We start from the raw sequence: 24,255 nt of genomic DNA on the forward strand, positions 1-24,255 counted from the left end.
GAGGAAAATCGAGACTTGGAATGCAGGAGTGAAAGAGCACCTGGAAGCTATGAGCGAAGTGACGAGCCGCGAAGCAGACTTGAAAGCTTTTCGGGAGTCCATGGAAGTTCGCGTTGCGCATTGGGAGGCGCTGTGGGCGGCGGAGTATACAAAGCCCCGGTGGGCTCGTTTGCGAATGAATTTGTATTTTGGGAAACAGCGTGCATTCGCGAATTTTTTTTCAATGAGTTGAGCGCCTTGAAGGAGGATGAAAGTCAGAGGCTCCTAGTAGCATACGGAGCAGGGCGATGGAAGATCCAAAAAGAAACTATGCCAGCTCCAACGACGAGAACATTCAAAGAGTGCGCAAGGCGCTTCGTTACGATACCTGTAGATGAGTTCCGAATGTCCTACACACACCATGAACTGGGATGTACACTTCAGAACGTCGAGATGGAAAAGTGCCAGCGGAGCCCTGAGGAGGATATAGCAAAATATGGACCGCTGGCGGAAGAGCAAATGGAAAGGAGAGCGAAAGCTCGAGGACTACTTGCATTAGTAAGTACAACCAACGATGGCAAGAAACGGATGGAGTTTGTGAATCGAGACTTGAACGCCGCGATCAATATACGGGGATGGGCGGTGATGGAGCATAAACCTCCAGACAGGACAAGAGTGAACTTTATCGGACAATCACTTCAAGTCGAACTATATGAGAAAAAGTTGAAACCAGTAGTCGTTGGCCGGTCCAAAAAACTGGGAGGCGTCTGCACGTCACTTGGAGACTTCTTGTCTAGGGCAGGCTTCTCGCCACTATTGTACCACTGGCAGCAGCGTTTGTCTTTTGAAAGGCGTTTGTTGTTGGAGGTGGGCGTGAACGAAGGCCACTGTGAAAAGTCTGCGTCAAGTCGCTTTTTCTTTCGTACTCCCAGGCCTTCTGCAGCTGAGCAAACTACTGAACCGAGCGCTTAGGGCGACTCGGGTTTCTGTGAGAGGCAGCCCGCGGTTGGTATCATGGTGCGGCACACGCCTCGGCGAGGTTCGGGTGTGGGCACTGCAGCCCCAGCGGTTGCGTCCACATCCAGAGCAAAGCACGGACCTGTTGCTGCAACAGCGGTGCCACAGCAGGCATCCACACCCCCGTGCGATGTCTCTGGAGAGGACCATGCGTCCCAGCCAGGCGCCTCAGCGGAGACGCTTGAGGTGCCCAGCGACTTTGGGTGCGACGACTTGCGCCCTGCAGCAAGCGCAACCCGGGATTCGGGCAAGCACCTGGAGCCGGACGCCGAACGGTTTGGCTCTTTGGAACAGGTGCGTCAGGAAGCCGAAGCAGGAACGGAACTGACGCGCTCTGCACTGGGTCCTCGCCAAGTGCGGAAGCGAGTGGTGCAGCGTCGGTCCGCGACAGGCGCTGCAGAGCGAGCCCCAGTGAGTACGCACCCGCCGTCTGATGCGGCTCCAAGGAGCGGCACCTCTGTCGGAGGAACCAACACAGGACAGAGCGGGCAGGATGCTTGGCACCCAGCGGGTGCTTCTGGACCGGATGCCCCGGAAACCCCAGCTGCGTTCATCACCAGTGCTGCTGTTCCCGAAAGCACCGGTGCTGATCTTCGTTGGACGCCTGCTCCCTCATCGGAGCATCTCACCAGAGGCGCTGTCGTCATGCGTTCGCCACAGGTCGACGGACCGGCCACAGCCGTCATCAAGCGCTGTCCGAACTGCGGGGGTGATGATCTCGAGTTTGGTAGCAGTTCGGGCCAAACAGCGTGCATGCTCTGCGGACATGTCGTTGAGGAGAACACCGTAGTCAATGAGCTCCAGTTCGTAGAGGGTGCTGGCGGTCACAGTGCCGTCGTAGGTCAGTTCGTACGCACCGGCAGCAGCGGAGCAGCGTCGCTGGGCGCAGCCGCTGCAGCCACCGCAGCCGGTGCGTCGCTGCTCTATAACGCATCCACGGCCGGTGTGACGCGTCTCACCATAGGGCATCGGGAGTCGCGGGAACTCACGTACGCAGCCGGACGCCGGAGAATCGCCACCATCGCTTCGCAGTTACACCTGCCGCCGCGGTTTGTGGATGCAGCGCATCGTTTGTTCACGCTGGCTGTCCAGCACAATTTCGTGCAGGGCAGGCGTACCCAGACGGTGGCGGCTGCAGCGCTCTACATTGTCTGTCGACGGGAGAAGACGCCGCATCTGCTCATTGACTTTAGCGATACGCTGCGTATCAATGTGTACGTCCTGGGTCATACTTATCTGAAATTGTGCCGCGTTCTGCATTTGGCATTGCCGATCATTGATCCTTCGTTTTACATTCACCGGTTTGCAAGTCGGTTAGATCTGGGCGAGAAGCAGAATGCAGTAGCGCAAACCGCACTGCGTCTGATCAGTCGAATGAAGAGGGACTGGATCCATACTGGGCGGCGTCCGGCTGGTCTCTGTGGGGCAGCACTGCTCATTGCAGCTCGTATGCACGGCTTCCGTCGCTCGCAGCGTGAAATAGGTGCCGTCGTTCGTGTCGGTGATATGACCATTCGCCAGCGACTCTGTGAGATCGAAGAGACGCCCACTGGAACGCTCACTGGTCGAGAGCTTGCCGCCGAGTCGGGCTTGATCGAATCCGTTGCCGAGGAAGACACCACCGAGGCGCCTCTGGCGGCAACCGCGGATACCTCCGCAAACGCAGTGTCACCTGAGGCAGTTGACACACTCGACGGCTGCGACCCGCCAGCGTTCCGGCGCCGGCACGCGTTGTCGTCGTCGTCGTCATTGGAGTGGCTCGAGCAGCAACACCACGTCCTGGAACAGAGCAAGGCAGCTGAACAGGACATTGTCGCGGATACCTCGCTTACCGAGCAGGAGCGAGCTTTTCTGGAAGCCTCCGCCACTGCCGAGGGCGAGCGCGTACCCGTAACGGTACTGGTGGCACCGGCAACGTCCCACGGTGCAGTCTCGAACTACGTCGGCTCGGTGAGGCGCGAGGCCTCGGGACCCCTGGCCCCGCTTGGCGCTGCAGCGGATGAGCGTGCCGCAAACCCGGTGACAACGGGCGTTATCGCTGGTACATCTGGTCTGTCGACGCGATCCGGCCCCGAGGGCGGAGCGAATTATCGCTGGCTAAGCGACCGAGTCGAAGAGCTCAGCGACCTCGACTCCGAGGAGGAGGCTATGTTCGTGTGCACGCCCGAGGAAACTGCCTTTCGGGAGAAAATATGGACGGCGATGAACCAGGAATGGATCGAGCGTGAGGCTGAAATCGCTCGTTGGGAACGCGACGATCCCGAGCGGTACCAGCGTCTCATGCGCAAACGAGAGTACATGCGTGGTTTCTACAAATCCAACGCCAGCAACAGCGCCGCTGCTGAAGCGCCCTGGAGTCACAGCGCCACAGCAACAGCAGCAGCAGCAGCAGTTGCAACAACAACGACAGCAGCAGCAGCAGCAGCAGCAGCAGCAGCAGCAGCAGCAGCGCCTGGTGGCGAGCGTCCCAGTACAGTTGCACCTGCCGCAGTCGAGGCGGTCGTGCGCTCCGTACGCGACGCTGTGCGCAGCGCAGTGACGCACTCGAAGCGTACGAGCAAGAAAATCAACTATGATGCCCTAGAACAGTACGACCTTGGCGGCCGTGGCGACTCGATTCCAACAAACGATGCCGAAACAGTCGCAGTCGCAGATGCTGCCGGGCGTCCATCGCAGCCAGCACCGAGTCTGTTTGACTTTGGTGATCAACCTGCACCCGAGAGACGACCACCGGTTGCGCAGTCGTCGATACCAGCACCAACGCGCGTAGCGAAACGCGTTGTTCGGCAGCAGCAGCACCATCAACAACAACAACAACGCGCCGCCTCCGCTACCCCTCAACCGACGCACCAGACATGACGGAGCTAGGCGACGGAGCGTGCAGCAATCCAGGACGTTTCGTAATACATGGTGTTTAGGTACGGATCCGAGCGCATGACGGATACAAGGCTTACGCGTGTGCTGCTTCCGTTTCCCCGTATGCGCCTCGGATGACTTGCGCAATAGACGGGACATATCCAGCTGCTTGGTGTAAACTCTGCTCGATGCTGCGTAGCGCCTGTGGACGTGAACCAGGCAAAGGCACGTGCAGGTCGGAACCTACCAACACCATCATCCTTGGATGCGAGGCTGGTGTTCGTGACCCTGAAGGTGGCGCGCGGGCCGGTGGATCACGGATGTCGCGTGCCTTCCTCCAGCGCGCAGCGCGAACGCAACGTATGACAGTAGCTAGCGGTGGTAGAGGCGAGTTGTTTCTGAACGCCTCGCGCGATACACGAGTCGAATGCGGGAGCGTTCAGTGATCCAGTGAGAAACTGCGGGAGAGCTCGCGAGAGCTTGCATCTGTCACCATGGAGATACGAGGCAAATCCGACGATGATTGCCTCGCGCGTGTCTTCTCCTGATGGCATCGAGGGCAGGCTTTCCATTCGGGCGGCAACCTTCGGACTTTTTCTGCGGTGACAATTTCTTCGACGCAAGCAGCTGCGTCTTCATCGCTTTCGTCGCCGGTGGTGTTCTCGGCATCGTCATGGTCATCATCATCATCATCATCGTCATCATCGTCGTCGTTATCATCGATCGCAGACGGTGTATACGACGACATGGCTCGTTGATTGGCCGTGTTCGACGTTAGTGTCGGTATATCGTCCATGGAATCGTCGAACGAGTGTCGTGCTTCATCTATCGTTCGAACCGATTCGATACTTGTCCGGTTCGTCTCGCCAAGCTGTGCGCTTTCCGAGCGCTCCATCCCTCGAGTTTTGCACATATCATTCTCACTACTTATGGTCGCCAGCACTGCCAGGAGCTGTTCTTTCGCGGGTCCGCGGATGACACCGTCACGTGGCCATTCTACATCGAATTCAATAAAAAGATCTCCATAGTCGAGCGGTGTACTTGCATATCTTCGCCGTTTTGGCATGCCCTTGTGCGGGATCCGTTTCACCGTGCCGGGGCGTGTCACGCTGCCGTCACGACTCTGCACCATGATGGTGCGTCCGTCCAGAAGTTTCAGCGTAAACGAGAACCCGCACAACGCCTCTGCCAGTGTGAGCTTCTTGCGCATTCGCAAATCATCGCCTACACGGGTGAAGCGCGGATGCGGCTTCTCTCGCAGAACGAAGATGACAGCGCCGGCTTCCGCCCCTGGATACGCGGCGTTTCCGCATCCGGGGAATTCCACCCGATCGCCATCGCGCATGCCAGGTTCCACCCGGATCGTGAGCGCGCACTCCTCGCGGCAAGGTCGTCCGTCTAACCCAAAGCCCGATCTCTCAATCGCAACGCGTATCGCCCGACCCCGGTAAAAGTCTGCCAGATCAAAAGCGAGCTCGTGCACGATGTTGTGCACAGCTGTTGCGTTGCTCGTCGATTTCGTGGCCCGCTGGCCATCACCACGATCCGTGCCCTCGGTGCCAGTGCTCGCGCTCGAAGACAGGCTGTGCCCAGACCACAAGCTGAGCTTTTCAGGTTGCGAGGCAGAATCTGACACAGTATCACAGGGCATCTTGTGGAGGCACCGATCGAGACCTTGACGTTCCGCTATCGACGCGCTGCATCCGTTATCCCACCAGCCGTATGCGGGACCCCCAGCGCCAGTGAAACCGTACGGAGTCGTGGTCGCTGCATTAGCCGTCCCCTGATCAGTGCTAGCGTGATCGCCAGCGTTCGGTCCACTGCGATTCCGTGAGGCACGGAGCACCCGCTCCCGAAGCTGCCGAGTTTTCAAACTGCGACATCGAATGAAATCGCTCAGTTGCAGAATCATGTTCAAGAGACGCCGATCCCGCACGCAGCGGTAACCAAACGTATCGTAGACGCGACGGCGCTCGGGGTCACTGATCGTCTCAAAGGCAAGTTGAATCTCTTGCGTTCGATCCACATACGCCTTTCGAATGTTCTCCAAACGTTCCAAGCCCTGCTCCGTCGTCTCTCTGCTGCAGTGAGCATGTTCACTACATCGTCGGTACGCGTTCATTAAGGCCGTTATGCGATCTGGATGGTACTTGCATATCTCTCGAAGATACGCGTTCCGAATCTGACGCAAATTATGCATATCCCGCGGTATCCCAAGGACCTGATACAACCGGTCACGCTCCTCGGTCAGCGGCGGGGGCATTTGCAGCTGCTCGATCGAGTTCAGCACGGACGTGAGCCGTTGGGGTGCCTCTAGGTTGGCGCCTGAGTGCCCGTCCAGACAAGAAGCAGTTGCCTCCATCGATGCATGCTGCTCCGTTGAGGAATCGGAGTTTTGCGAGGACCGCAAACCGTTGGTCGCGCCATGCTCCAGCAAGTTACGCACACCAACGCCGAAAGGCGCCTGTGCCCTCGCCACGTTCGTTGTGCCTTGCGGTGCTTGCTCGCCGCCGGTCGGCCCATACAAGGACCCAAGGTCCTGCTGCCGCAAGGCGATATCCGGGAACGCGTTCACAGCGATGGCGGGACTCTCGGATATCGCACGTACAGCAGACGCCACCGGTCTCCCGAGCGTCTTGAACTGGGGCGTCCCCGACGGACGCATAGCGCGACGGACCGCACGCGCAGGGCTCCCGTCATGACCGAGCCGTTCATCGCTCCCGGAGTTTATCATCCTGGTCTGTCCAGAAGCGTGAACAGAAGCCGCAGGTAACCTAGCGCTACCCGTCAAGTGGTGTGAAGCTCCGTCGCCCCCCAGCTCCATTCTGTTTCCCCCAAACCGTTCACCAGTGGGCAACATTCAAACGCCAGCTCTGCCCTAGCCGCAATACATTCAAACCCTCGTTAATCCAATCACAAAAGCAGAAGAACAATCCTCTAAACCGAGAAGCGCACACAAAACAAAAGCAAAGCACCTGCTCTAGACGACAGGGAAGCGCGCAGAGACGCACGCACCGACGTGTTCGTTATGCGTGCGTGCGTGCGTGCGTGCGTGCATCTGCGCGTCCATGCGTGCAAATCGATCCGCGCCAGCCACGGAACTGGAGACGACGGCGTCTGGAAGGCATCCAAAGTGCGTCTCGATCGCGCGCGCGCGCACGCAGGCGTGGGCCCCCAGAGCGCGATGCGCGCGAGCAACAGCAGCAGCGGCGGCGAGCGCGCGCGCGACGCATCATCACGCCTTCGATCGCCGCCAGTGCATCGTGCAGGCAGGCGCTGAGATTGCGAGCGCGCTCCTACGACGCTCATGCGGATCGAAGCGGCACTGCTGCGTGAACGTGCGCTGGCGCGACGATTTGCAGCTGCGTGCCCCTGCGATCTCATCTGTCATCGAGAGACGCATCACGCATCACCGCAGGGACACGTGTCGCGCTCCGAGTGTTTTATTGCAGGCAGTAGGCTGCGAGGCGTACCTCGATTCGGACGGGCAGCTCGGTGGATATCTGCAGCACCACGTACGTTACTGCTTGGACCTGCTAGTATTTCTGGGTTGCTGGATAGTGCTCGTGCATGCCTATTTTCACGAGGCTGCTTCGGAAGCGCTCTCCACGCAATGTAGCCGCTGTTGGTAAGCGGTGTGGATAGCGAAATATGTGCGGCTGCGCTGCTGTCTGCTGCTTGGTTGAGTTTCACGATGAGCAAGAAAAGATGATTTTTCACCTGTTGCTTTACTGATGCCTTGCTTGGTATTGGAATGCATCGCGCAAGCAAGGTCAAGTTGGGACATCCAGTACGACGCACTGCTGCATTGCTTGCGGCTTGCGCATGACGTATGGGTGCGCGCTGCCGCATGCCCTGCTAGGCGCGATAGAGCACGCGGTCCACGACACCGGAGCTCGCGCAGTCACACCGGCACCGCTGCACTGCAAACAATGGAAGCGTTGCTTGCAACATGGAAGAAATCGGATACGTCTGCTAGAAGAGTGCATCGCCCAAAAGCGCTATGATAGAGGTGTCCTGCTCGGTCGCGCACAGGCACCAGTCGCTGCACCTAGCAGCCTCCAATGGCAAATCAAACCAACCTAAAGCATTTATTAGCCTCTTTGATCCAAGCGTTCGACATACGCCCCACAGAGTACTTGGATATAGCTGTTCAAGGTGGTGCGTCGACGAGGCTTGCCGCTCCTGTCGTCCAGTCCCGTACGACGTGATATCGAGACTGAGCACCAATGAGCCCGATTCGTGAGGACGCTGAACTTTTGGATTGAGTCCAGAATCACCCGGGCTACCGAAAGACTTTCCAATGTACGTTTTACACACTTTGTGCAATGCACTGACCTCGACGAAGCGTATGCTCCCCGACTCGGCCGCGGAAGAGCGAGCGGGCGCCTGCCGCCCAGCCGCCGGTCATGCCGCCGCGCACACCGCTGCACCCCAGCGCAGGCGCTGGTTTCGCGGCGGCTGCAACGCCTGCCAGCAAACACGATAGCGAGACGGCTGAAGCGCTGGCGAGCTTGCAGACAAGAACGCGTGCGTTGAGCTGTTTCGCCTCAGCACGTCGTTCTGTGCTTTCAGTTACGTCAGAGTGGGATTGCGTGCGGTGGCCAATTGTGCTGACGTGGAACGATCTCGTTGGCTTTGTCGTACACGAAAGCCATTCAAGTAGGTTAGGCGTTGGAGGTAGAGGTGCGCGAAGGGCGTTGGACTCGCAGCTGCTTGTCAGCGTTCATACAATAGTATGAGTTTGCTGTTTTCGTCCGCAGCTGCCTACAGCTCTGCCCGCGGACAGCGGCAGGCACTGGCGAGGGTTTCTTGCTGCCACGGTAGCTGGCGTTCGGAGCGAGCCCCACACCTGCCGTCAGCCGCCACCAGCAGGGTGCAGCCGCGCGCAGCTCGTCTGCCTTGGCGCATGGGAACGGACGCGCCTCCGCGGTCTGCTGAACCGGCTCCCGACTGGGATGGGCACCAAACTTTGCCCCGGTCTCATAAGAGTCCCTCTTTCCCACCGGACGGTCCGGAGAGTACCAGCGATGAGCGCACACGAGTTCTGGCGTTGGCGAACGAAAACGAACCTGAGCGAGCGCTTGCGCTCTGCACCACGCTCTATCAGCGCGGCGTTGCTGTGGATACACATGCGTACACGTCTATTCTGAACGCCTACCGCCACAGAGGTGACGCTGACGGAGTGGTGCACGTGCTAGGAGTGATGGCGGCGCGCGGCGTGCCTGCGAGCGACGTTACCGCACTGCTCGCTTTTCGAGCACTTCGAGATGCCCGCCGAGCAGACGCAGTGGTGCGCGCTGTGCAGCTCATTGAGAGTTCAGGTGGCACCATTGGCCTTCGAGGATGGAGTAACGCGCTCTCCTGCCTTGCCGAAAGGATCCGCTCGTTACCCGCCTCACATCCGGACCTGGACACCTATACCAAAGCGGGCTGGACGGTACTAGCGCGCATGCAGCGCATGCGACAGCATCGGAAGCCGAATGCATATGTATTCAACTCGTGGATGGCAATGTACGCGTCTCGAGGCGACTGGGACGGCGCAATGGCAGTGTTCGGAGCTATGGTTGCCGGTGCTCGGGTATGTCCCGATGTTGTCAGCTACAACATCCTCTTTGAATGCCTTGCGCGCCGCTTTGCACGAACAAGGGTTCCGGCAGAGCGCGATGCCTGTCGAAAACTTGAAGCAGCGCTGGTGGAGTCCATGCGCTTGCACGGTATTGAACCAGATGCGCGGACGCTGTCGGCTCAGTTACGACTTGTTGAGCATGACCTCCACGCCGTACGCGCGATCGAGAGACGTGCCCTCTGGTACGGCGTCCGACTTGATTCTTTCTACGTGAACGCTTTAATTGATGCCTACGCTCGTATTGGTGAGCCAGCCGTAGCAGCAACCGTGCTGGAACGCCTCGCCGTCCACCATGATCAATGTCAAGCGGCAGCAGCGCAGGGACGATTCTCAGCGGAAACCGCCGCCTGTCCAACGGCGCTGCCGCCGATCACTGCCTACGCTCTGAACGGCGTGCTGAAAGCGTGTGCGCGAACCGGTGACGCTGAGCGTGCCTGGAAACTCGTACAAGGGATGGAGGAACGTTTCGGCATTCAACCAGATGCCATCTCGTTTACCTGTGCCATAACAGCAGCGGGCAAGGCGTACGCGACGACGCTTGCACGCCATCTCTACGAACAGGCACGCGAACGCCTTTCCGACAAGGCGAACGTACGCTTGGCGACTGCTGCGATCTTGGCAGAGCACGAAGATCCGGAGCCTGCCATTCGAGTATTCGAGCGGTTGCTACGCGATGCCGAGAAACTTCCATCAGCAGGCGCGTCTCTGTCTGGGTCATCCGCATCCGGCTCCATGGACCTCAGGGTACCTGTGCAGGCGCTTGTGCGCGTGTGTGGTCGAGCCCGTGCTCCTGCGCGAGCCAGAGAGATAATTTTAGCTGTCAAGCGGAGGCGCCTCTGTTTTATTGACTTGACCTATTACCAGTCGTTCATGAAAGGTGTTCAGGAATCGCAGGAACGTCGTCGCAAGCAGGGCATACGCGATCTGACGCCCCTGTCACCGCTCTCTGCACCATCACTCTACCTCTTGAAACTAGAGTGCACTGCACTCGGAGACACCCCGAAGATTGGTAACTATGGTTCATCGTGGACGATTCGGTAATGCCGTCCGACGCGAGGCTGTCGTCGATCCGTGGTGCCGCTACGGCTCTAGTCTAGAGGTTGCGACTGCGTCCAAGTGTTAACAGGAAACAATTTCGAGCCTAAGAAGCGAAGCCGGCTGACCCAAATTGTTTGGGCATTCACGCGGAAATCGTCCCATGTGAAGATCTCGAAACTGCTTGTTCTGGTTCTCATTGTAGACGTCAAGAAGCGCAAACCTCCTGGTGTTTTCTGTTAGGCCGTTCCAAGCCCTGGTTCGGTTAGCACATCTGCATGATCATTCGGCGAGACCGAATCAGCACACTCGCAGTTCTTTTGTGCACAGGTCTTCTTTTCATAAGGTTTGCGCCGCTTCTGAGCCGCTGCGACTGCATCGGCGCCGCAGGTTGAGGCTATGAGCAAGGGCGCGAGGTTCGGACGCATGCGACCGCCCGCAGATTGGCGCATTCGCGCGCGGAGAATGTTCCGAAACTTGTCTTTGAGATTCATTGGCGTGCGTTTCGGATGGAAGCCCTCCATCTTATTGAGGATTGTCTTCCAGTTCCCGATGCCATAGAGCGCGACGCCTTCGAGAAGGAGCCGCTCCTCTTCCTCGGTAAACCGCAGATACGCCATCCGTTCTTCTTTCTTTTTCTTGGGCTTTTTCATCCGCTGGTCAGCATGCGTTAACGTTGCGTCGCTCCCCGAAGATGGCATGTCGGTGACATTTCCAGGTGGCGATGCAGCCGCGGCGGACGGAACTGCTAATGCTGGAACACCGTCCGGGCGTGCTGCCTGTCCGGCCATATGAGCAGCTCCCATAGGCCAGTACGCTGGATGCGGCACTGTCGGACAGGCCTGGACCTGTGGTGGCCATGATTGAGGACTTGCATACCAGATCGGCCAGCTCATTTTCGAGCCAGACCCGACAACGCTAGTTGGGACGGCCCCAGTCGGAGGCAGGCACCGCGCCTCGTCGTTCCAGGACGACTTGGTTGTGGACCAGCCCTTGACATTCCGCTCAGTATTTTGGGCGAATTGCACCGTCTGCCAACAGTTTCTGTCCAGCAACACGGGTGCCGAGTAGGAGGGGTTGGCGTAAACCACCGGCGCTCGGCAACTCGGTTGTAGTTTCGGTCGCATGTAGGCAGCATCCACGGGCTCAGCGCCCGCTAGATAGTGCCCGGCGTAGTTCCAGTATACTGGGAGCCTCGATTCGATCCAGTTCGAGCGCATAGCGTGCCTCTGTACGGCAGGATGGTCCAGGTCCCAGTACAGCGAGCCCTGTGTTGCTGAATTACTCGCAGTGTTTGCTAGAGCGTCGGGCCCAGTCCACCCGCCGCTCCGCTGCGGTGAGGCTGGGTCGTTCCCCGCCACCCACGTTCGCTGCGTCAGCGTCTTTGCGTCCGAATCGTGCGACCTCGAACCCGCACGCAGTCCGTACGCACCGAGTCGCCCACAGGGCTTCGGTATAGTAGGCTGCGCTGGAGCGTCTCCAGGCGTTGACGAGGCCAACACGTCTGCAGCTCGAGAACCGCAGTGCGCAGCAGAGCACCACTCCGCCTCCATGTTCAAGTGGTGTCCAGACTCGTATAAAAAACAAACGTAGCTGACGTTCTGACGTCCACGCAGCGCCCCAACGAGAACAGGGCACGACACACCACCCGTCAGCCAACTGAACGCACGCGCAGAAAAGACCTCCAGGGCGAATGCACGACTCTAGAGGCACATGCGCCGCAGCGGCTGTCACTCGACGATGCCATGCCCCGAACCGCCGCCATCACCTGCCTTGCCTGCGCCAGGGTATCGCCAGCGTCGCCGCCGCCAACGCCATCGCTGCAGGCAGCCGCAAGGCATTGAGATTGTGATCGTTTCCTGGAGCGCGCCTGCGTTGCTGCAGTGCAGATATTTCTGATGCGCCGCCGCCGCCGCCAACGCCATCGCTGCAGGCAGCCGCAAGGCATTGAGATTGTGATCGTTTCCTGGAGCGCGCCTGCGTTGCTGCAGTGCAGATATTTCTGATGCGTCGTCGCCGCCGCCAACGCCATCGCTGCAGGCAGCCGCCAATCCGCCTTCAATCGATTTTTCGTTGGATATAAGGTTTCCATCGTGGACCACGGATGCCGGATGGCGAGTTGACTACGGGCATTCGCGAAAGCGTCCATGATTCTTTACTCTGCGTCCATTTTCCATGATCCGTACTTCCTCCTGAGTGTACGAATCGTTTTGGTGATTCCATCGTGCGCTGAGCGTCTGCTCTGCTGCACCCGCAATGGCGCCTATATCCTAGTGCGGATACAGCTCGAAGACAGGACGAGATGGTCATATGAATGAGGGCGCCAGCTCGAGGCATGATTCATTCAATACGGGATCGGAATTCACCATCTTTCTGGGAGCCTGCGTACTGCGCAGACAGACCAAGTGCGTGCGGCAGTGCGAAGCGATACGCTAGGAGCAAACGCTACCAGCGCGACACCGAAATGCACTCCAGCCACTCCTAGTCGCAGAACAAAATGCGCTATGAACAAACTGTTCAGATGTTGCAACAGGACCGGGTACTACGGGATACCTTGCTTCAGTTTTAAGCGCCCGGTGCCGTACTTGGCGATTATGAGCGTCTTCCAGGCGATCTCGCCGACAAGTACACTGTGCGCTGTACACGCAAGATCACGCTGTTCCATGCGATAGCGCTGCTGTGGAACGCGATGTCGTCGATGATGAAACATCTACCAGAATGAGAATCCAGATCAGAAAAGCATTCGAGAGATTTTTGGCTGAGTGTATGTTCCATTCGTGCGAAGCGGTGACGCTCTCTCTATAAGAAGCGATCACTGCACCGACTCCAGTCTGAATGCAAGACCCTCTCCCTTGCAATCGGAAAGACGGGGAATGCCCTGCCATTCAATGATGCTGCTGGTGCTGCTCCTATTGAATGCCGCTCCGTCGATGGTTTTACAAAGACACACGAGGATTCGGCTGCGGAACGGGTTGATTATTCGGCGCAACAAGTTTCATAAACTACCGGCATACGCTAATGAAAAAGCCTTCAAGGCATGATGAAAATTTTCTACTCGTATATCCAGCAGAACGTATCGTGGCGCCCACGAGTTTCCTTCCAACAGAAAGATTCAAGGCTCGAAGCATGCGTGATTCGGACACGCTGACTGTAAGGAAAGGCAACGAATGGAGGCCTGTACTTATACATTGGATGGTGATATCCGTCATTATATGAAACCCCTTGTTCGAGAGCGCCACGAGTCATCTTGACGCGGGTGCCGTCACGCATTCCAACGGCAATACGTCAACGTATCCACTCCAAAAGACCACCGAGTATGCCGAGACTGCGCATAAATCCGTATGTTCTTGTTGCTGAGCTTTGAATGGCTAAATAGCGCATCTGAAAAGCGTTCTGAAAAATTCTGAAAGGCACGAACAGAGCAAGCACTTCTACATCCATTCTAACCTGACACGAGCGTAGCGCCCAGACGCCAGCCAGCGTTGTCAAGTTCCACGATAATCCGGCTCGTTCACAGGCGTTATCGGGCGCCATCATGGGACCAAGGTGGGCCGGTCCCGTTGCGCTCTTTTCTCGACAGTGGCCCCAGCTTCGATTGCACACACACACACACACACCATTTCGTTAGGCGTGATCATGGCCAGCAGATGCAGCTCTCGATTGTCCTTCGCTAGATCCGTAAATAGGTGTGCCTTGTGCCATGCACATGTTGAAACTGCTTCGAGCACGTTAACCTGCAAAACCAAGCTGCTGGTTTTGGTAAGTACACAAAGCGTATCTGAAAAAGGTAACCAAAATGGAACCACAGGTCTCGGTACACACACGACGATATCTCCCTGGGACGGGACCGTGTTCGTGATCCGACGCACAAGTCTTGCTTGACTACGAAATACGACGGCTGCTTTAGCCGAATCAGGGAATGCTCTAGCGTGCGACAAGTGGGACATATTGAATGCTAGTTTACGGGCGTCTGCTGCGGCCGTCGAAGTAGCCTAGGCTGTCAGTGCGGCACTGTCCTACTGGAATCGTTGTTTTCCCGCTCACAGCAACTAAACGTCATCATGCAAGGTGCAGTCCAAAATAGTCCGCCCGACTCACAGTTTCCGGACGAAGCTCATGGATTTGCAGCATCGGTACCGGAAACGAATGTCCCCAAACAAAAGCGCAGCGTTTGTGCAACCGCAACGCTCGTCGTATACCTGGGACCTCTAATTTGCTCTTGAGCAAAGGTATGCGCTCATTAGCGGCATCCCGCTCACCACGACGTCCATGGGCCTGGCTTTCGTTCACCTCGTGCGCATGCCATTCGTAAAAGCAGCTCGGTCTGCACGTACAGTGCGATATGCATCGTCGTCGTCGTCGTCGTCGTTGTCTGTGTGCTCGATACACATACCCCATAAACAGCCGAGTTGTCTCGCCGCAAAGCGATCGTGCCTGTTGCAACCGAGCGCTGCCTACGCTACGAAGCGACCATGCACGGGCACCAGCGTTGACGGACAACTTTATAGAGTCGCGCTTTTCGTCGACCGACTCGAGTTGGATCCACTGGTCGCTGCGCGCCTCCGGATGCATCAGGGACTGCGAAGCGAGCAAGTCTCACGCCGCATCCCGGTGTGATGGGCCAGCTGATAGAAACCGCTGCACGTCCGGACCATGGAGAAACCTCGATGTCGGAGAATTTAACTTTACGTTCTTACCATTGCCATGCAACACATTGCGACCTCTTGTGTCTCACATCTAGCGCATGCACTGCATCATGCGACGATATCATTGGCTACCCATACGTTTCGCAGACGACAGATGTCGCTACGGTCGCGTTCCGCGCTCCATCGCCAGCATTCATTCGAATTCTCTCGTAGAGCTTCCCAGCATTTTACACTTGACGGTCTCGATGACGACATCATTTTTGGGTTATACGGAAAGCGCGTTCGTTCGCCGAGCCCTCGCGCTAGCTCGCCAGACACGACGAGTTAAAGACGATCCCGACGCCGGATTCAGCGCCGAAGAACGTCGAGTACTCCGCTGTCGAGACATTGAACACGCTTGCCATCACAGATGGTGAGGTTTGTTCAAAGACGCTTGCCCGGCTCGCAAGGAAATAGACCTGTGGAAGACCGCTCAGATAGTTGGCGAGGAGCACCAACGGTGTCGATGATGTCTCCGGCCCGGTGATCATGTGCGGCCACCCGGCCGGGATTATCATGAAGCTCCCGTTGGTTATGGGCGTCTTCAGGTGGACAACAGAGCCGTTCGAGGACCAAAGGCTGAAGGTGCCCGTACCGGAAATGACGAAATAGAACTCGGGTGTATTGGTGTGAACGTGCGGCTCCAGAATCGCGCACTTCTTCAACGTGAAATACAAAGCAGCCGAGCCGACAGAGTTCAACAACGGATTCCGTGTCCCTTCATATGCCTGTACGGACCCTGCCGCAGTTGAGAGTGCAACCACACCGTCGACAAAGATATTCTCTACGTACTGAGAAGCCGGAGCTTCCAGCAGCTCTTGGATCGTACCAGCTTGTGGACGCGCGAACGCAGACTGCACGAGTGCTATGACGCACCACAAACCCCAAAACGAAAGCAAAGTTCTGCGCATCATGATTTTCGTTTTTCTTGACAACACAAATATCCGTTCGTGAATGAATTAGGGAAAAGCGTTTCGCGGTATCATAGCGGGAGATGCTACCGCTCACTCAAGAACAGTGCCCCAGCGCATCCCAAATTAGATCCTCCGCTTGGTGCACCGACACCGCACACGCCGCGTTGGAGGGTAATCGCAGGCGGCACTGTTCATTGTTGTTCAACTTAATTGTGTTCCGCCCCCAGGTGATTGATATCAAATGGCATTTCGCGGCGCATAGCGGATGCGCTCATCCTTCGCTCATTCTCAAACCAACGAATTCCAAGCTACAGGTACAGACATGGACGTCAGAGATCCCGCGGAGCCGTCATCGCCGCGTGCCAGAGAAATCCGTGCAAAATACGCTTTTCATCGACTATCGAGCGTCGAAGAGGAAGAAGAACAAGAAGAGGTGAGGTAGGCGAGAAAAGATGCTTGCCCGACGGGACGATAACGAGACTGTATCGGCCCAGAGGGCACGTGTTCGAGGACTTGTCGCGTCGGTGAGTTCAGGCAGCGGCAATGCACGCAATGAGTTCGTGAACCGGGACTTTAGCGCCGCTATGCAGAGTAGACGATTTGCGGTGCTGAAGATGAGATTCGAGGAGCTGACGCCATCGAACTTTATGGGGCAGCCTCTCTGGCTCGAAGTGTGCCTGGATAAAAAGCCAAGCCGATAGCTAGCGGCCGGTCGAAAAATGCCAGGAGGCGTCTTTGAGCGGGAGTGCACATACACTCTATGGTTGAGGGACATTTTTTTGCTTCATTGACATGTGGAGCAATCGTGTTCACATGACCGGTGATTCGCTGCAGACGGGTTCAGGAAACGACGGGGCAGCAGGAGAAATGCATCGCCAATCGGATGCGGTGGATCGCGGCACCCTTCTGGTTGACAGACCGTTTACGGAAATCAGGGATGCCCTGTTGTACACCATGGGTAAACGCAGTGCCGTGATCGGTGGAACACCTGTGCGAGGACGCATTTTTGCTATTTATGGATGGCTTTTTTTGCGGATAGTCAATAAAAGGAAGGTATTCTATTGGTTGGAAAAAGTTCGCTGAAAGACTTGATGCCGTCACTGCGAGTCTGCAAAAAAAGGTCTTTTTTGTCCAAGTCAGTTCTTCTACGCTCAGCAAGCGGATGAAGCGCATTTCTCGTTGTCCATATTGTAAAGGCCATGCACCCTAGACGGAAGTTGTTAAACCGCATCAATACGACTGTCTTCGGGTATATGCATTCTACTCCATAGATTGTTTGACGAATGCTGATACAGAAGCCAAAGATTCTGAACTTTCCGAAACAATGACACGAATGGTGAAGAAGAAACGGGCGCGGAGAAAGAAAAAAGCGCGCTTCTCTGGGAGATCGTCGGGCGTTGAATGATACACGGCAGGTTCTATCATGTAACGTGACCGCCTATAGCAGGAGCGACGCGTATTCGTCTCGTTCGATGGGACATCATTCGGGAGAAATCGCAGTCTTCTATGTAGATGCTTAAAGAGAGGCAATCTGCTGCTCGCTAATATGAGAGAAGCGAGCGTGACGAAACCATGACCCCGAACGGCAATCATACCGAGTGGGCGCCCAGCATTCTCTCAACGGACAGAGTTGTTGAACGCCTCCGGCTTTGTTGAAGCGCTCTTCATGGCATCTCCTTCCAGCACTCTAAAGTCCTGCTATAAAAGAAAACCACATTCCATCAAGAAGAAACGGTGAAAGCGTATGCAGCTGAAACTGGCTTTGATCTGCTCTTCGTGTCAGCGTATTAGACTTGCTTCCGTCTAGTCAAAGACGTCTCCTCTGTTGCCAAACGCCATTTCTATGTCCAGCGCACGATAGACGGCTCGTTCGCATCCGTGACACCAAAGTTCTGTGGCAAGTCGCTCGCTGTTACCTTCACCAGTCCTGAACTACTGTATTGCCCCCGAGCCCGTACACGACATCGAGCGTAGAGGTGCGCTTCGGTCTGTGCGCGTGATCGCGACGCAGAACGGAACAAAAAACCCTGCTGGAATACGCAGTGCATTCGTAGAGGAGGCGCGCTTCAGTGCAATCGATCATCCAGATCGTCTGAGAATCTAAGAATCAAAGAGATGCGGAGTGTAGCGATCACAAGCGTGACATCCCACCATGTAAAGAACACAGCGACAAACGAGATGAGGTAGAAACCATCCGACAAAGGAGAGGCAGATCCCGCAGAAAAACAACGAGGACGAGGAGGGACAGCGATGAAAACCTGTCGGAGCAAAATAGTCAGTTTGAAACCACTGTCAAGGTTTCGCTCCGAAAAATGCAGCGTGGGGATTCTGCAAAACAAACCGAGATGCAGAGCGCCATGATGGATAGTATATAGCTTCGTACTCGATCAAGGCTCGCCTAGCTTGCCTCACCATGAAGCGTCATCTCGAGGAACGATTTCTAGACGTTCCGGATGCAGGGCTCCCATCTGTCCATATTCCCCTGGAAGTTCTCGATCAGACCTTCGTGCGCTAACACAACTGGTGCTCGGCACAGAAGCGGCAGTACGGCCGGGATCGGAGGATCAGCGATTTCGGCACGCGCTTCTCAGAATACCATGACGAGTTGCCATGCCGTATCGGCGATGGGCACAATCCACTGCGCAGTTGCCGAAAATCATCAAAGCAATCTCGAAAACCGTATGCGAGATAATCAAGAGGGTTTCATAGAAAGCACGCAGTGGGCGTTGCAGCCTCACCAGACTGACCCAAACATGAGGAACTTCATGAAAGCGGCTCTCCAGTTCGGAGATTACACGGGCGTCAGAATGGCTCACGCGAAGGAGCTTTGGCGGCAGTGCATGATACTGCGCTTTGGATCACCATCGGTTTCGGTTGTGCGGAGGCAAGAAGCTTGGATTCGCCAATTTGTTCAGCGAGCTGGAAAAGGAAACGATCGAGAAAACACGGCGCGAGCTCGTGGTAGCCTATGGAGCTGGACCTGCGGTACCAGGCGCGCGCCGCACCCCTGGCCCTTCGACGACAGCAAGCAGCAAGTGCAGGCATCGATTGTAACCGATTCTCATCCTTGGATTCAGAAGGATCGAACCGCATCACGAGCACGGTCACACGCTGGAACAGGTAGAGAAAATGAACATGAAACGGATCCAGATGCACGAAACGGTAAACACTAAGATGGCTGAATATCGATTGGTGAGGCAATCGAGATTTCCTGGCTTCGTATGGTGTGATTCCACCAGCAGCGGAGCGCGCGAGCTCGCCATGCACAACCTCGTGAACGCCTCGATCCACGTCCGGAAATGTCGTGTGTTTCCGGAGCGCCCAGCAGCATTGCATCGAGCGAACTTTCAAGGAAATCACTGAGTATTCAGTGTGGACGTAATGCTGAACCGCTGAAGAGTCTCGATGAAAAACCAGCGGCCGTCAGAGGTGCATTGGATGCGCATCTAGAGCAATGCAATGGACTGGTACGCGTTCGTAATGCAGAAAGGAATGGATTCCCGATATATACAACGAGAAAGGTTCTCTCGGACAATTGGTGATCGCTCACGGTAGTCCATTACTCGAAATTCCTCTGTGGCTGCTTTCATTGTCTGCAGAGAGGGATCGCATCGCACGTAAGATCAAGAAATTATAGACGAAGCATCCGGGGCCTACTGCCAGCGAATCTTCATATTCAAATGAAAGTCCATGGAATGGTGGCAGCGGCACTGGCGGTGTTAGATTTATGGAGACTGGAGGACATAAGGCGCAACCATGAAGGCTCCCTCGGATGTCGATACCAGTCGCGCCGTTCGGGATATCTCGCTCGTGTCCACAAAATCCAACACAGCCTAAAAACCCAGAGCGGGATGCGGCTACGAATATCTCACGATAAACGGATGCTGGACGATGAGCCCTGAAGCACCCGACGTGTCTAGATGAGCAGCTAGTTTCTGGAATAGCCCGCTGCCAATCAACGGCGCTATCCACATACCTGTGGCCCTGCGAGATGGAGCACCTGGAACGCAGCTCGTTCCTGGAAGTGCCTTGCAACCTTAAAAGTGTACATCCTTGGGCCCTTATCGCAGACAAGAGGTAGTTCTTTCGTGGCGACTCGCCTCAAGCGAATGCATATGCCGTAGGTTACTTTATAATCGGGGGTGTTTCTAGAACGGGTATCTCTTGCTGGGTCGTATGCTTTTTCTGAGCGGAAGCGCACGAGCGAACGTTTCAGGTCGCTGAGGCCTTGGACGCCTCCCGCTGCGACGATAAACGACGCGCGTGACTTGGCCACAGTCGTTCTGCGCACCCGCACCCAGCTGTTCGCACAAAGCAGCACTGGTGCGGTCTCAACGACGACGAGACTCGGAGCGTTTTCCCGCTGTTACATGCGAAAGCGCTTCAGCATTACTATCGAGCTTGCTTAGTATCGAGGCAGCAACAGCGTCAATGCGTGCGAGAATTTCAGTTTTCAAGGCTTGCAGGTCTGCCGGTGTTACCGCCGCAACCGACACGGGCGCAGACTTTGGCACCGGGCGTGAGCTCCGACCAGCACCAGCACCAGCACCAGAACCGGGCGCACCACTCACTTCCTCGCCAGCGACCAGTCCGGTATGCACCTGTCTTCGTCGACCGGCTGCACCGCTTGGAGCAGCCCCCGTTGGATGAGAGGTTGCGCTCTGGGTGGTCTGGGCTTCGCCACTGGCCTGGAGTGGTCCGGCACCAGCAATCGTACCCGCTGCTGTCTGATGTTTCCCGTCGGTGCCCGTTCGCCCATGCGCAGGCCCGTTCGGTTTCGGAACACCGACACGAGCTGGTCGCCAGCGTGTGCCGCCACGCTCGAGGTTGAGCATCTCACTGGACTGCGTCTCTGGGAAAAACACCTCATAGAGTCCAGTGCCCTCATCCATACGCAGAATCGTGCACCCCATCCAGGCACGCAGTGGCGCGTAGAAGACCTCGATATCCGTATTCGGGTGTAGGTGTGGTCGAAGAAGACGTTCGCGCTGCTGAATATGAACTTCAAGTTCTTTTAGCCTCGCGTCCGCAGCGGCAGCTTGCTCCTCGTAGGCAGCAACTTCGGCGCGATATTCCAGCGCCCTCTCCTCGGCTGCCTCTAGAAGAAGCTCGGCGTGCTGACACACCCAGTTCTCCGCTGGATCCTGGTTGTACGCTAGTGTGTTGTCACGCATGAGACGCACGTCGGCGAGGAAGGCATCCAAACTCGCGTACATGTTTTTGCGAGCCCGTTCCCGGAAGTGGTTCAGAAAAACAGGCTGTTTGATCCTCCGCCGATAGTCATTGGTGGGCGGAATCCGCGTAAAGTCCACCCCGGTATTCGCCGGACGCGACAAGAGCGTCGCATTCGGCGGCCTCTGCTCCACCGGAAGTGACCGCGGCACGCGTCGAATGACCAAGCGCACTGGGTCATTGAGCTTCGCCGTGGCCTCTTGGTCGATGTACGCCAGCTCCTCGTTCCGAAGGGCTTCCTCGATGGCCAGTATCACCCGATTAATACGCTCGCGAGCTTCATCTCGTCGTTTCCGTTGTGCAGCTACCTCTTCGGCCTCAAGCGCCGTTATTTTCGTGAGCAAGTCGAGGTACTCTTCGTCGAGCCGTTTCCGTTTTTCAACAAAGTCCTCCAGCTTGGTCGTTGGCGTCACCTCGGCAAGTACCATCTTGCCCCAGTGGAAGATACACTCTGCCGTCTAGCGCTCTAGGCCCGACAGACCCCGACGCCAAGCCCTGTAACGCACAGTACGGCGCACGGGATGGTGTGCGCTGCGCCCCCGACGCAATTCTCAAAATCGCTGTGCGGAATTCGGAGCGCAGTGCCCCCGATGCACAGCCCTGAATCCCTGGGGGAATTCTCAAAATCGCTGTGCGGAATTCGGAGCGCTGTGCCCCCGATGCACAGCCCTGAATCACTGGGGGGGAATTCTCAAAATCGCTGTGCGGAATTCGGAGCGCTGCGAACCCGATGCACCGCCCTGAATCACTGGGGGGAATTCTCAAAATCGCTGTGCGGAATTCGGAGCGCTGCGAACCCGATGCACAGCCCTGAATCCCTGGGGGGAATTCTCAAAATCGCTGTGCGGAATTCGGAGCGCTGCGAACCCGATGCACAGCCCTGAATCCCTGGGGGAATTCTCAAAATCGCTGTGCGGAATTCGGAGCGCTGTGCCCCCGATGCACAGCCCTGAATCCCTGGGGGGAATTCTCAAAATCGCTGTGCGGAATTCGGAGCGCTGCGAACCCGATGCACAGCCCTGAATCCCTGGGGGGAATTCTCAAAATCGCTGTGCGGAATTCGGAGCGCTGTGAATGGTATCCCTCGTAGAGATGCTATGGATGCTATTCTTAAGAGTGATGGTATGAATGTTGACGATGATTCTGCTTCCCGTGTCGCTCGCAAACGTTCGTGCGATTGCAGCAGCGCGTTCCATGTGCACAGCTACGTATCCGGTTGGAGATTGTGCGAGACATTGCAGGAGTCTCACGTGCGTGCATGTCGTCAGGCTTGATGACGAATCGTTTACCATGGAACATTGCTGCATCTTACGGACGTTCAATGCAATGCTGTCCAATTCCCGCTGAGTGTAGTCGACTGCTTTTTCGCAGCGTTGAGCAGGAGATCGAAACCGCTGTAGGATGTACCCGATAGATCGTAGCCGAATCGCTTGTCGGCTATATTTTCCCTACTGGAGCGTACAAGCAGGATTGCATTCATCATTCAGGAAGGCCATACCGCAGTACTCAGATGATTGAGGAACAATGAAACAAAGAAGTATCTGCGCTCTACGTCAGAAACTGATTTTGTCAAAGACTGTTTGCTGTCCATGGGACAAGTAACAACGGTTGATCATCTTACGGGACGCAAAAGCGACGATCGAAGCAACCACGCATGTCACGGTTTCGCAGAAGCTGGCGCGTGCGGACCCGAAAACCCTGGGATACAATCGCCAAAAAAGTTCTAGTTCACGCGCGGCCATCTTCCAACGAAATCTCAACGACAGCATTCCTGGAACTTTGCGACCGGTGTGAAGCACAGGAGCATCGGTTAGTTCTTCCAGTTGATGACGCTTGATTTGGCCGAAACAGTCAGAGCGTATGTGGGTAATCGCGGGGCGCGGAGCCCGTTATATGAAAGATCGGACTCGAAAAGACGGACATCATCATGTGTTCTAGCTGCAGAGGATCTTTTTGGCGGCCTCAGTTTCGCAATTGGAGAGGACTCGTACACCACCGACCACTTCGTCGATTCAACGAAGACGTTTCCCTGGAATCTGGCGACGTCCTTCTATTGGACAACGTTTCATTTGACCATTCCCATTGGGTTCGAGCTTTTGCCGATCCTATCGGGGTAGAGGAGCTTTTCATTCCTCCGTAATCTCCGTGGCTCAACCAGATTGAAAGAGTTTTTTCTAGTCCGAAACATAATGATCGCTCCACTGAGCGTTTTGCCGAAGCGTTCAGCTCACGATGTCAAACCAGGGCGCATGTCGTCATTGTTGCACAGGTGCTTCTACCTCCTGCAATGACTTCATCTATGGGCATAAAGGAGCCAGTTCATTCAAAAAAAATTCAGGGATGAGCTTCGGTATACACTAGAGAAGGTCGAGATGGAGAGAGGGCAGCGGAGCGCTTCGGCGACAGGAACGCATTCAGAGCCGACGGAGTAGCAAATGGTAAAAAAGGCACGAGTCCGAGGAATCCTTGCATCGGTGACTTCAACCAGCGGCAAACAACGCATGGAATTCGTGTACCGAGACGTCAACGCTGCTATCTGTACCAGAAGATGCGTGGTTCTGAACACGAGCTCAGAAGAGATGACGCGATCGCACTTCGCGGTGCAGCTTGCAAGGCTCGAAGCGTACAATCGAAAACTGAAGCCGGTAGCATTCCGCCGGTCCGCAGAGGCGAGAAGACGACTGTGAGTGAGTACCTATATTGACCCTCCATGGACTTCAAACATTTTTCGTTGTACTCTACATAGCAGAAGCCGCTGGATGCTCGAATGCTGTAGGCCGCGGGGCACGAGGCTGTAGATCCACTGTCAAAATGTTCTCGTTGCCCGAATGCCAGATCCGACTTCCAGCCCAGCACCACGGTTAGATTCAAGGAGATTTCAGACAATTGATCGTTGCACGACTACCAG

The 24,255-nt window shown here is 56.2% G+C and overlaps 6 protein-coding genes and 1 non-coding gene across 7 annotated transcripts, besides 2 other annotated features; 2 read left to right on the forward strand and 5 right to left on the reverse strand.

Annotated features, from left to right (window-relative positions):
- Positions 1–849: part of a sequence feature (repetitive element) that runs on past the window's edge.
- A 144-nt stretch (positions 850–993) lies between these two features.
- CYME_CMA019C (RNA polymerase III transcription factor IIIB) lies at positions 994–3,855 on the forward strand (the record flags this gene model as incomplete). The annotated part of the gene is made up of 1 exon (XM_005534969.1): positions 994–3,855. One exon carries the CDS (start codon positions 994–996, stop codon positions 3,853–3,855), a length of 2,862 nt encoding a protein of 953 aa, XP_005535026.1.
- Positions 2,279–4,849, reverse strand: CYME_CMA020T. The gene has a single exon (XR_002461191.1). It is a non-coding gene; the product is annotated as a hypothetical transcript (transcript).
- On the reverse strand, positions 4,292–6,712 carry CYME_CMA021C (similar to DnaJ-like protein; the record flags this gene model as incomplete). Its single annotated transcript, XM_005534970.1, has 1 exon — positions 4,292–6,712. The coding sequence occupies one exon, from the start codon at positions 6,710–6,712 to the stop codon at positions 4,292–4,294; it is 2,421 nt and encodes an 806-aa protein (XP_005535027.1).
- Positions 6,713–8,590: 1,878 nt separating this feature from the next.
- CYME_CMA022C (hypothetical protein, conserved) lies at positions 8,591–10,522 on the forward strand (the record flags this gene model as incomplete). The annotated part of the gene is made up of 1 exon (XM_005534971.1): positions 8,591–10,522. The coding sequence occupies one exon, from the start codon at positions 8,591–8,593 to the stop codon at positions 10,520–10,522; it is 1,932 nt and encodes a 643-aa protein (XP_005535028.1).
- A 233-nt stretch (positions 10,523–10,755) lies between these two features.
- On the reverse strand, positions 10,756–12,069 carry CYME_CMA023C (MYB-related protein; the record flags this gene model as incomplete). Its single annotated transcript, XM_005534972.1, has 1 exon — positions 10,756–12,069. One exon carries the CDS (start codon positions 12,067–12,069, stop codon positions 10,756–10,758), a length of 1,314 nt encoding a protein of 437 aa, XP_005535029.1.
- A 3,395-nt stretch (positions 12,070–15,464) lies between these two features.
- Positions 15,465–16,115, reverse strand: CYME_CMA024C (unknown cupin family protein; the record flags this gene model as incomplete). Its single annotated transcript, XM_005534973.1, has 1 exon — positions 15,465–16,115. One exon carries the CDS (start codon positions 16,113–16,115, stop codon positions 15,465–15,467), a length of 651 nt encoding a protein of 216 aa, XP_005535030.1.
- A 4,331-nt stretch (positions 16,116–20,446) lies between these two features.
- On the reverse strand, positions 20,447–21,775 carry CYME_CMA025C (hypothetical protein; the record flags this gene model as incomplete). The annotated part of the gene is made up of 1 exon (XM_005534974.1): positions 20,447–21,775. The coding sequence occupies one exon, from the start codon at positions 21,773–21,775 to the stop codon at positions 20,447–20,449; it is 1,329 nt and encodes a 442-aa protein (XP_005535031.1).
- A 1,398-nt stretch (positions 21,776–23,173) lies between these two features.
- Positions 23,174–23,385: a sequence feature (possible transcribed region).
- Between the last annotated feature and the right edge of the window lie 870 nt (positions 23,386–24,255).

Source organism: Cyanidioschyzon merolae, chromosome 1, assembly GCF_000091205.1.
Source record: "Cyanidioschyzon merolae strain 10D DNA, chromosome 1, complete genome".
NCBI classification, from domain to species: Eukaryota; Rhodophyta; class Bangiophyceae; order Cyanidiales; family Cyanidiaceae; genus Cyanidioschyzon; species Cyanidioschyzon merolae.